The following is a 12,346-nucleotide window of genomic DNA, read 5'->3' as shown; positions in this document are numbered from 1 at the left end:
TACTGTAGCATTAGTTTAAATTATCAAATTTAATTGATGTTAAAAATGTACATGGATTGAATGGTGGACTGTAAAGAAACAGTAATCATAAACAGTCTTCTATGGATGTAAGTGTAGTGCTACAGCCTAACCCTAAATCTGGACACCACTACCATTAAGAGAAAAGTAATAGTGGAAGACATATGAGACAGTAGTTAGTAATTCAGGAAAACATTTGAAATATTGCACACAATTGAGTACTTCACTATTCTAGAATTGTAGATAAACTGGAAGGTGTTCACAGAAGAACTATGATTAGGAACAAAGATTAAGGGCACTAAGTGTCTAACAGTATGGCTAAACAACAACTGATTAGACTTATCTTGTATTGAGTATTTGAGATATTAACACTTCAACCAGAAATTAGTTATTCAGGGCAGTACAGAGAAATGCAAGTAGGAAAAAAGTCATAGGAAAATTTAAACTGAATGAGAAAATTTTGTTTTAAAATTTGATATTTTGGAAATAATTCTGCAAATGGAGGGAGATAGACCAAATGATAATAGCTCCCCTTATTGACTTTAATTAGTTTCTAGTTACAGAACACCCTTTTAGCTGGAATTGGTTAAAGTCTCAGCTCCTTCAAGGATTCCCTCAGTATTGCTTCCAATGGAAGGGGGGGAAAAAAAACTCTATAGCGTTTATATAGTGTAATATACTTTAATTAACATTGAGGTTTCTCTCTGGAGTGTTACAAAGATGTGGTGTGAAACTGATCATAATTTTAAAGACAAAGGCTTAAAACAGATAAAGTAAAGGTTTACTAAAACAATTAGAAAAATTATTGCAGCAAAACAAAATTAATGACCATAAATTTGTGGGTTTTTAAAAGAAATATAGTAACATATACAACTTCTTGCAGACAAAATTGTCATGTTAGTGAGACTATTTTCTTTCCTACATGCAGTACTTGATCAAGCATCATTGCAACCAACATTGAGTTCATATGTATAAAATAAATGCAGACATACAATTTCAATCTCAGCATAGTGTACTGATCTCCGTTTTGGTGCAGCCCCATTTGCAGCACATTCCTGCCACCCCCACTGAGAAGTCTCGTTTTCTTCTGGGATACTTGACCCAAGGAAAACTGTTTGACCCTATGGGATTGGCAATCCCTGTTCCACCTCTTTTCTTCCAGGCAGCATCCTCAACCTGATGGACATATTCACTGAAGTCATCTGACATAGGTATGTACTCATTATAATCATACAAACTAAACCAATCCTTCAACATCTGCTGTCCAAGTGGTAGGCTGGTTCTCTGCAGCTGCTGCTCCAATCCAGGACCTAAGACTGACTGCAACTTCAAGTTCTCCAATTCTTTGTTACTGGTGGCTTGAACAGAATCTGTTTTAAAAAAATTCCTTATTTTTATTTTAATTCCAACATTATTAGGTGTAACTGTAGTGTTGCTATAAGTGGAAGATCATGGTTAGAAGAATCATCAAAATCATTCAGCTAACAATAAGCAAGGAATCATTTTCTATACACAATACAACAAGAACAGCACTCCCACTACCCTGGCTGACAGGGTTATTTTTATTTAACTATTGCTGTAAACATCTGGCTATTTTTATAATAAACGTGTTTAGCATAACTGCTATAAGCTGCTGTAGGCAATACATTTGAGAAGGCATCCTTTTCCACAAGGATACCATTCAGTTTACATGCAGTCTTAGGTAGGAAACCACCACCTATGTGCTATTCATCTATAAACAAGAATCAAGCAGCTAAGAAATACAGGCAATTTCCTAGGGATTGACTGGCTGAGAGAAGGCCCACAGCTGTGCTCTTAAGACTCTGCCTATTATAGGTAAATGTGTGTTGTGCAGTTAATTGGACTGTCTTGAGCTTGCAAAGCCAGTACAATACTTTGTATCGCCACCCAAGCACTGAGTCCTGTTTACAAGAATTTGTTGTACCAGAGGAGGTTTTTTTAACATCTGGGATAAGGTCTTTAACTCAAGTCCAACTGAGTGAGTGCCCTTTGCAACACTTTTATGCCCCACTAATGGAGAATCCACAGGCATCATATTTCCATCTGTCTTCCAACTTCATGTCATTCCAAAGTCATTTAGTTACTCAATTCCCTAACTACACTACTAAGCAATGTGGGGGATGCTTCAAGAGACACAGAATATGATATATATACACAACTATAATTGTAAGATGTGATGAGTGTAAATATCAAAATGGCTTTATCAAAGAGAAGCACTATCCTAAGGGTTCTCAAGCTTCCTGTGGTGTGGACCATCTCTTCAATTCTTACTGACTACCATCTCTTATTCTTAATTGCATGAACCACTGTCCTTTATTTGCGGACACCAGTAGGAAATTACGTATTTTCAGCTAATGCTTTGGTTTTTTGTTTAATCTTTCCCTGCCATCTATTCCGTTTCTCTCAACTGGCTCTGCACAGACCAAAATTTGGGAACTTGAGTGAGTGGCTAAAAGGACAAAGCAAGACAGGCACTCATGCAATCAGTGTAAAGTTTTTCCCGTTTAAGTGTAAGCACAGCCAGTATGGGGATATCACAAGTACCACCACCAACCTAGACTGAAAGAGCCATTCCATGTGAAATCCCTGTTTTCCCTTCCTTCTATGGTAGGCAAAATCTTTTTATCCTGCAGTTTCTCTTATCTACTCTGGGGTCCCTACGTAACTTTTTTCTTTAGAGTTTCAGCAAAATCAATCCAGCCATTTGAACAAATGTCCTTTAGAAAAAAAATCCAGATGCTGCTTTGCACTCAAGTGAACAGATTTGTTTTTAAACTTCACCCATGCCTTGAAGTGCTCTGAACTTCAACAAACAATTTTTAAACTTGTGAGTATACCCAGCCAGAACTGAGTGATACCATGTATTGAATAAGATTCTTACTCCTGCTTCAGCTGTCTTCCATGGGCTAAAAAGGATAGAGTGCTATTATGGGGCCCTAAAAATCCAGCTGACAAAGGATTCCCCCAGGACATGGACTGCATAAGACAGACATAAGTACCCCTCCCAAATCCCTGGTGTCAGAAGCATGTCAGGGCTCTTCTAGACTGTGTTGCAGTGAAGGACGGCTGCCATAACTTAAACAAGCCCCTATGGCTAAGTGACTTCAGGGCTGCTCCAGCCCCTGGAGCCACCCCCAGGAGCAGCAAAGTGCAAAAGTGACAGTCACCTCAGCCTGCCCATCCCACTTTCCTGGGCTGAGGGTTCTCTACTGTACCTCTTAGAGGTGCAGAATAGAACCATAGCCACCATACTTAGCACAGTATCTGGGGAAGCACCATACCTACAGCTTCTCCTTGACTATTATGTCCTTGCAAGCAACTGATAATGTCTGTTAGTATGACTATTCTTCAGAGGTTTTGGAAAACATATGGAGTTTCTGTTAGCTATTAAGTGCTGAGCAAGACAAAACCTCTTATGGCAGACATATAATTGAATTAATCTAGAAGTCCACATGGACACTGCAGGATTAATGGTCTGAGCCCATGCACTCATGGTGCAGTCTGTTCAACAAGATCAGTTCCATTCAGAGACACTAATACTAGATGGATGCGCTAATGACATCCAGGTTTGGAGTGAGAAGGCATACTTTTGAGGCAAACCCTTGTGATCTACCTAAATTTTTATCTTACAGAAATTAATGTGGCTTGAATGCAGATGACTTACTGTTGAAAGCTTGGTTGTGCCTCTAAGAGAGAGATCAAAGCTGGAGAGTGTAAGGAAAATAAAATAGTTATAGGTTTAAGGTTCCTACATGGCCCTAATACATGTACTGCTGTCACTTTAAAAAAAAAAAAAAAAATCTAAACTCAAAAGTAACTTTTCCTTTGATTTGATCTTTCTCCTGGATTATATTTCAGAACACAAGGATAAATCAAATTATCTGATTTTCCTGAGCATTCCAGCCTTTACAAAGTACATGTCCACTTCTATCCTGCTGTTCAGATAGATAGGAAAATCATATATTAAGAATACCTCAATATAGCAGAATGAATTAGGTACCTACTATAAAGAAGAAACTTGATGCTTGACGATTGCTTTGACCAACCAAAGTCTGTACAACTTTTTGACAAGGACACTGCTCTTATCATACTTGCAAGCACACATTTGCAGAGATGCTCTTTCATCCCAGTTTGTTAGAAATTTCAGTATTTCGATTTAAGCACTTGTTTTATTGATTCTGGTTTTAGTTCAGAGTATATGAATGTCCTGATTTTTACACTAACATGTTAAATGGCTAGTGTAAATAAATCCTTTAAGTTGTAATACTCCAAATGAAATCTTTTCGAGCTACAATTTTGTTATTTAACCAGTATTTACAATTAATCCCTTTTACATGACAATTTTATTTAAAAAAATCTTTCAGAATAAGTTAAAAACCCAATAAATAGAAGAGCAGTGGTATGAATAGTCCTCGCACTAGCCTGCTATGGACCAAGTGTCCCACATGGACCCTGCTGACACATTTTAACCGTTTTAGTTCACTCCAGTCCTCTTTGAAATGAAAGTCATCAGGCTCACATGGATAGTTAGTCCATGGCAGATTCATACCCCAGCTTGCTGCAAATTAAATGTTCATGAAGAGAAGCTCTAAGTAACCAAATCATAAACAATTCAAACATGAGGAAGCTATCATATCTGAAATGGAAAAGATTAAATGACTGACTACATAGGGACCAAAACCTAGGTCCACAAAAGGACTCAGGCACCTAGCTCTAAAATTTAGGCACCACTGAGATACTCACCAGCTCTGCTCAGCTGTCACCTAATTCTGGAAGTGACTGTAAAGTCCCCATGGCACTTAAGTTTCTTCCTCTAGATAGATGCTTGTCTCAGTCGCATGCCTAAATCCCATCAGGGTCCTCCCCCTATCTCACCTGCAGGGCCCAGTCAGGTAGATGTTCTCAAAGCACACCTAACACCACACAATGGTGAGGAAATCAGGGGACGGGGGAGAGGAGTGGATCTCCCTTAGCTTTTACTCTAGTGCTGGAGGCACTCATCACTGGATTATTGATCCATTCTCACTCTCACTCTCTTCGGTCTAATACTTAAAGCCATTCCACTTTGTATAAATAATTAACAGGAAAAATTGGAAGCCACATCAGAATATTCCAGAGCACAGTGATTAGAGCACCCCCGTGAGAAGTGCGAGCCAAGACCTCTGTTCAAATCCCTCATCAGCAAGAGCCGGAAATTGAACCAGGAACTCCCCCATCTAGGAGTTGGCCTACTCCTCTCTCAGTCCTCCACCCCTAACTATTTTGCATGGAGTTAGATGTGTATTGCCGCTGTTCTTGCAAGAAATAGATTAGGCGCCTGACACCAGGATAGGGTTTCTGGCTGTGGATCCCGCAAACCGTCCTCTAGCTCAAACATGATGGGGCTTCAGACACATGCTACTCTTTGGCTCCCCCCACCATGATGGCTTTTGTAGAGCCCATTCCCAGGTGCATAACTTTTTCCAGGCATTGACTAACTCAGGATCTGAGGATTCCACTACGTGGCTAAGTGGCCAAAAGTTAAGCATTGTAATACTCAGCCTTGCAACATACAAGTCCCTTTGTGGACTGACACCCAAATTCTCTTCTCTGCAAAACACAAGTAACCCCTGTTGAAGTCCATAAGAGTTAATTGTATCCTGCTGATTAAGAATGGGGCCAAATATGACTTGTTCTAGAATGTGCTACTGAAAGAAGGGATCATTTTCCAAGTCACTTCCCATTTCTCAGCTCCACAAAGTCTAGAAGTCCGATATTACTAGTCATCTTTTCCCACTCAACAGCTCCCCAAACAGACATTTTCACCCTGTTACTCTTACACCTTTCACTTCAGTAAGGTCATCAGTGTTGGGTTTTTTTTGAGAAAAAGGAACTTCTCTCTTTATGAAGTGCAGAATGCTGTAATAAGAAGTCCGGGAAGACCATAAGATAGTGGAGTAATGTTTGTTTAGTTTTTGAGCTCAGGAAGGAGTATTTTATGCTTCAAAAGGCACTTGATAAAATCAGATTTTCAGAATAGTCAGTGGCCAAACACAGCACACCTTGATTAGCATATTTGTGGCAAGTATTATGGTAATAGGTTTTTACATTGTTTTATTAATGCTTTAAAATTATCAACTAGGTATCAGGTAGAAATAATGCCTTTGTGTGTGCATCAAACTGATGAATAGTTATGAGCTATAGCAATTTGTCTGTATTCATGACAGTCACTTGGCTGAATTAATAATCAAAAAGCTACCATTGTAAACTCTTTGGGAGCAGGGACGGTCTGTGAGTTATGTTTGTTCAGTGCCTAGCACAATGGGGTATTGGTCCATGTCTGGGGCTTCTAGGCACTGCTATAATACAAGTTAAAAATACCAGGAAAGAATGTAACTAGAGAGACATGGCCATAAATGTGTACTTTGTTCAACAGTATTTTTAGCTTTGCATTTTAACAAGCAATATATACAGTAGAGGTTGAATAATACAGAAGTCTTATGAAGTGCTTTGGAGTCAATTGCTATTTCTGACATTTCAGTCCATAATAGGAACCATTTTAACATGTCTTGAACAACAGTACAAGTGTCTAAGCTTCAAGCAGATACACCTTTTATGGCACAGTGTAGCCATGATGCCATTTTTTCTGGCATGATGGATTAAACATGTTTCACTTGTAGATGCTTTTATTTGAACATGTCCTATCATTTGCAAAGTAGAAGTAACATGTTTTGGGGGGTTTTTTAGGTGATCTTGCTCTGCAGTCAGTCCATGTAGCATCAGCTGCAATCCATCCACTGTATTCAAGACTGGAGAGGAGGTAGGTAGTAGAGCTTTCTCTGAAGTGTGTGCTCATGGCAAGTATTTGGTTAATTTCATTTGTTTATATTCTAAGCAGCAACAACACTGACTGGGTGCTTGCCTATACTACAGATGCTATGACACTACAGCTGTGTAAACAACTTGCTACAGGGACTGAAATTTGCTGTCATAGTTAATCCACTGCCTTGAGAGGCAGAAGCTAGGTTAACAGAAAAGTTCTTCTGTCAACCTCAGTGTGTCTGTTAACTACATCTTTTAGGGGGTGTAAATTTTTCACACCCCTGAGCGATGGAGCTAAGTTGCCCTAAGTTCTAGGTGTAGACCAGCCTTTTGTTTCCCTGTGTTGGTTGAAAGGCAGCGAAACTTCTTGAACAGACAGATCAATTCCCTTGGCCCTTGCGGCTCTTTAAACTTGTGCTCTCAGAGCAACTGATTGAGAACCTTGCCAATTTCACTGATGGCTAGAGCTGAGCTGTTAAATGGAAGAAGGTATTTGTCCCTTTTAGATACTCTTATGGTGGCCATCGTAGCACCTAATCATACTAGAATGTTAATGAATTTCCGCCATAGCAATCCCAGGATCTGGGGCACTAATCGCTCTCGTTGATAGCTACGCAACAGCGGCACATGCCTTGCCCGCGGTCCCACACAAGGGCAAGAACTCCTACCTCCCTTGGCTGCGTGCGTTGCGCTCTGGTCTCGGGGAAGAGTGGCGCAGCATTAGCACTAGGAAACCCAAGAACCAGGGGCAGAGGAAGTTAGACGCTTCCCTCCTCTTTCCTGGCAGGACACAGGCGGAGAAGGGGTGTCGCTGCCGTCGCTTCTCGCTTTCGAAGGCTGAAAAGCCCGTGGCAGCCGTTCCGACCCCAGCCGCCCTCCTCCCCGCTGTTCCCTCCAGCAGCCGCGGCAGCGGCCGTACGATGGAGCGCGGACTAGCCCGCTCACTTCGGGTCGAGGCTGGGCGGGCTCGGTGAGACGATCCCCGCGCTGTGCCCGGTCCTAAAAGGGGCCCTGCGTGCCACCCCCTCCGTTTGCAGCGTGGGGGGCGGAGGACGCACGCCGCCCTCCCCACAATTGCGCTGCCCCGACCAGGCCCCCGGTCCCGCTCACTCACCAGCGCCAGGCAGCGGCTCCCCCGCCTGCAGGGACAATCTCTTCCAGCGGGACCCGCCGCAGGTGAAGATCACGGCGCGGATGAACTCCCGGCCGCACAGCTTCAGCCCATACTCGCCGCCCCGGGGCGCCGCTGCTCCGGCCGGGGCACTCTGCGCGCCGAGCTCCGCCGGCAGCCCCGCTAAGAGCAGCCCAGCGCACAGCAAGCGCAGCCTCATCTGCCCCATCCCAGCACGCGGCCCGACCGCGCCCTAACACGCTCCCGCTCGAGGGTTACCCACCGCCTCGTGCTCGTGCTGCGCGCCACACACACTCTCAGGCGCAGTCGTAGGCCGCCTGCCTCCCGCTTTATTTATAGCGCCGAGCGCAGCAGACGCCGATTCACCAGCCCCGCCCCGCCCCGGGAGGCGGAGGGGGACACAGTTCGGCTCGCCACCGCCTCCTCTTCCTTCTCTTCTCTCTGCCTAGTTGGCCGTAGTAAGTTGGTGTCTGTCTCTTCGTGCCCATCTCTCCCATGATCACCCCACACACACTTTTTCTGACTGTAGGTGTCCTGGGCTACCGCCGTCCCTCCACACACTCGCCTTTGCATAGGCACGTCCTTTGGGATGTTTAGCCCTGTGCGGGCCGCCCCCCGCTCCCGTCCCGTGGTGTCAGAGCTACCGCTGGAGCATGCCGCAGGAGCTAGTCGTGTTGCAGCAACCAGAATTGCGCCCCTAGGGCGCCCCTCGCAGCTCCGCCGCCTCAGCCACGCTGCTGCAGCTGTAAACTACCGCTTACCCTACCCTTTGGCCTGGGATTGAGTACAGTGCCCACAGGCAGCACGCAAGTGCATAACCCTGGGAAAGGTAGAGCGATAAAGAGCACAGGGGCTGGAGCTGACAGTAACTTAACACTGATAAATACATCACACTAATGCTGCTCAACCAATACCCTCTCTCAGTGGCAGCATGGTGCTTTCAGTCACATTTCAATATCGTTACTTTTGCATCAGCCGCACCCCCATTGGCTACAAGCATATATATATATTGACTAGGGCTTTGTAAAGAAAAATTGTAATCTAAATTGTGGAACTTTAAAGCCCCATTTTATACTGCAAGCATAACCCCCTGTCTGTCAATAATGTGCCATTAATTTAATTCAAAGTGGAGGCAAAGTCACTCTAGGTGTTAATCAGCAGCAGGAAAGCTGTTCAAACAAATCTATACACAACAGTAGCTGACATTGGTACTGAACATTAACAAATTAGAGTAATAGTATACTTTTGTGTTCAATTATTTGTAGTAGCATTATATAGACAGTAGTGAAATTGTTTCAGCATAAGACATGTAGGCTGTTATGTGACTGAAAATAATCAGTATGGTGCTCCCGTATGAGTAATTCTTTTTTTTTTTTTAGAAGTTGCTCTCAGGCGTGACTTTTAAATTGTATTTCACTAAGAAAAAAAAAACCCTCATGTGTAGTTAATGGTGGAGTGTACTCTGCAACAAAAACACTCACTAGTAAAGAGCACACAATAACAAAATATTGTTTCCAACGTCATACTTTTTCTAGACGTGTAGGCGTAGCTGAAACCCTTTCCTTTCAATTGTTTCTTACCCACATTTATTACATTTTTTAAGGATCAAGACAGGATAGGGGGTGGAAAGCAGCTCTTTACCTATCGCTTACAAAAGGAGCTCATTTTATAATGCAATTATGTTGAGATTTTAACTATATTCCAAAATTATTTTTTTTAAATTACTTAGTTATAGAAGCGTCTAGCTGCCACAAATTAATGTTGCCCTTTTTATTATTTTCAGCTGGTCTTTTTCATTGTGCTTTCTATGTGTTCCTGTCACAACCATTAAACAGTTGTGCATTTTCGCAGGAGCATGTAATTAATGAAATCAGACAGTATCAAGTAAGGTAAATGTCCTTATTTCTTTGCACAAACTCCCCCACAGAAAATGTCTGTTAAACATCTTAAGAGAAATATCCAGCCACACCAATCTTTAAAATTTAGGAAATGTCCAGTGTAGAGCTTTCTTTAACTGCTAACATCACATTTACCATTTTCAATCACAGATTGCATATGCCTCTAAAATGTACAGAGCCGTGTCCCATCATAATACAAAGCCTCAATTCTGACTTCAACAACATCACCATATCTGTTAGACATCTATGCATTGGGGAATTGCCTGATATTTTTTCCACAGGAAAGTATGTCAAACATAATAGGAAGAAAGGGGGTGAGGGGTGATCTGAAGTAGATTTGACAAAGTAAAAATGTTCAGTAACCAGTGAGATAAGAAGAAAAAGTTAATATGATACCACTGGGCAACAGCCAATAGTGTGGGTAACAGTTAGGAAAAGGCCCTGCTCTCCTCCACGCACATCTCGCTCCCTCTGCGTTGGACACTGCCATAAATCTGTCAAGTCCAACTAAAATCCATGAAAACAAGAAAGTGAATATAAAAACAACTTGTGGGGTCAAGTGTTTAATCTCAGAGTAACTTTCAAATAGTCAGTTTACATGTAAAGATATGCCAGCTCTAAAATAATCACTCTGGTATCTGAAAGTCAAGCTGTGTTCTGACTGGCTCATGAATCATCACCAGTAAAAGATGCTGCTGTACAGTCTCTATAAGGCTAATAGAAGTTAAAAAGTAGTCAAAGCTTATTTTAGTCAGTCAAATCAGCATATGAGATGCTGGATACACTGATTAATATATTCCTATTTGAATGTAGGTGATTTTTTTTTACCGTAATCTCACCAAATTTGCAAATATGTTCTAACACTTGCATCTTGACTCATGCAAGTTTAATGGGGTGATGTTATCTAGAATTCCCATAATCCCAGACTACATAGGCAGTATTACAAGATTATGAATGATAAATTTTGGCCAGAATAGGACTGAAATTCTCATGCCTCCCCTTTCAGACTGCTGCTAGAGTTTTCTACCACTTCATTATTTGGGGAGTGCCTTCATGAAGAAGCGTCGGAGGCATGAATCAAGTTGGGCTCAGTCTGATCTCTGCTAGTAAGGAGTTTTGTAGCTTTGGGCATTGCTGAAAGTTCTCTCTACCACTTGCCCAATTGATCAATCTTTGTGATACCAAATCTGACTTGTACAGGACCATCTCAGACCACACTCTAGAAGGTGACATATTGATATCCATGGGGGTGGGGAAATCTCACCACTCAAGAATGTATGGCTTCTTTTGTGGGTTTTATAATCTATAAATCCTGCCTTCTGACAGAGCAGGTGCTAGGCATAAGCAAACTAAGCAATTGCTTAGGGCCCCAAGCAGCTCAGTGGGTCCCTCTCTTAATTATTATGTGTTGGGGGGGAGAAATATTCTTGCTGAGGGCCCCCAATGGGCTAGCACTGCCCTGCTTCCTAGTTCCCTCTGATCTAGCCCCAGGTTCCTAAATCAAATTTTCTGATTCTGGGCAGATGGTGTGCACGCATAACCCTCAGTGGAATACAATAGGGATCATCACTCTAAGAAGAAATACCACTTATAAAAAGGCACAAGAAGAAACAGGACAAAATGACTGAATATAAAAGCCGTCGTCTTCTCTCTCCACCCAACTCTGTTACCCGCACACTCTAGGGCACTCCCCCTTATCTCAATCTGTAGGGCTCTGAGGGAGAGGCACCTACCCTGACCCAATTCACATTCTAGGAATCAGGGTCACCCATTCTCAATTTGTAGGGCTTATGGTGTAACCTGGTTAGTTTAAGTACCCATCCTTTCCCAATTTGTTGGGCTCTGGGTGTATTTTTCTGCAGGATTGCAGGGCCTTTTACCAGTGAAAGAACCTTTCACAGTAACATCCTTAGCCTCTATTTATTAACAATTACCAAAACAGAGGATACATGCTAAACATACAATGCTCATCACTCCCACTAAGCAGACAAACTTCTTCTGTTGACCAGATAATCTGTGGACTCCAGCTTCTGCACAATATGGTTGGCAGGTGTTGAGGACTGGCAGTTCTGGTCTTGGGCTATGTTTTGGAGTTAGGTTCCAAAGAAGTTCCTTTTGGACCTCAATTTATATAATTAAAATATGGATCCTGCTTAGCTATACCTTAACCAATCATTTTAAACTAAAGTACTACAAAACACCAATTCTAGCCCATTATGAAACAGTTCTTTAACTATTCAGAGCCCACCACCTTAGCTGATTTAAATATTGCACAATTAATTATGCAACAAACAGAAACAATCGAAGAACCAGACAGAACTCATTCAGATAAACGATAGAAGAAAGAACCGTAAAGACAAAATAATAAAAAGTGTAAATTTTACAACCACAACTGTTCAGTGATTCCTTGCTTGCCAGAATGCTATCAAACAAAATTTCCTTTAAACAGCTTGAGATCTGTTTCTTTATCTGGTGG

At 42.1% G+C, this 12,346-nt stretch overlaps 1 protein-coding gene across 1 annotated transcript; it reads right to left on the bottom strand.

The window, feature by feature from the left end:
• Nucleotides 1-679: 679 nt before the first annotated feature.
• On the bottom strand, nt 680-8,288 carry LOC137149561 (relaxin-3-like). The gene is made up of 2 exons (XM_067543076.1): nt 7,955-8,288; nt 680-1,388 (listed from the first exon to the last, which is right to left on the bottom strand). The coding sequence occupies exons 1-2, from the start codon at nt 8,178-8,180 to the stop codon at nt 1,021-1,023; spliced, it is 594 nt and encodes a 197-aa protein (XP_067399177.1). The 5' UTR covers nt 8,181-8,288; the 3' UTR covers nt 680-1,020.
• Nucleotides 8,289-12,346: the final 4,058 nt, after the last annotated feature.

Source organism: Emydura macquarii, unplaced genomic scaffold, assembly GCF_026122565.2.
Source record: "Emydura macquarii macquarii isolate MOO-44397 ecotype Brisbane River unplaced genomic scaffold, CSIRO-AGI_Emac_v2 contig_767, whole genome shotgun sequence".
NCBI classification, from domain to species: Eukaryota; Metazoa; Chordata; order Testudines; family Chelidae; genus Emydura; species Emydura macquarii.
Note: the sequence above shows the minus strand (reverse complement) of the source record. Positions and strands in the feature narration are given on the sequence as shown.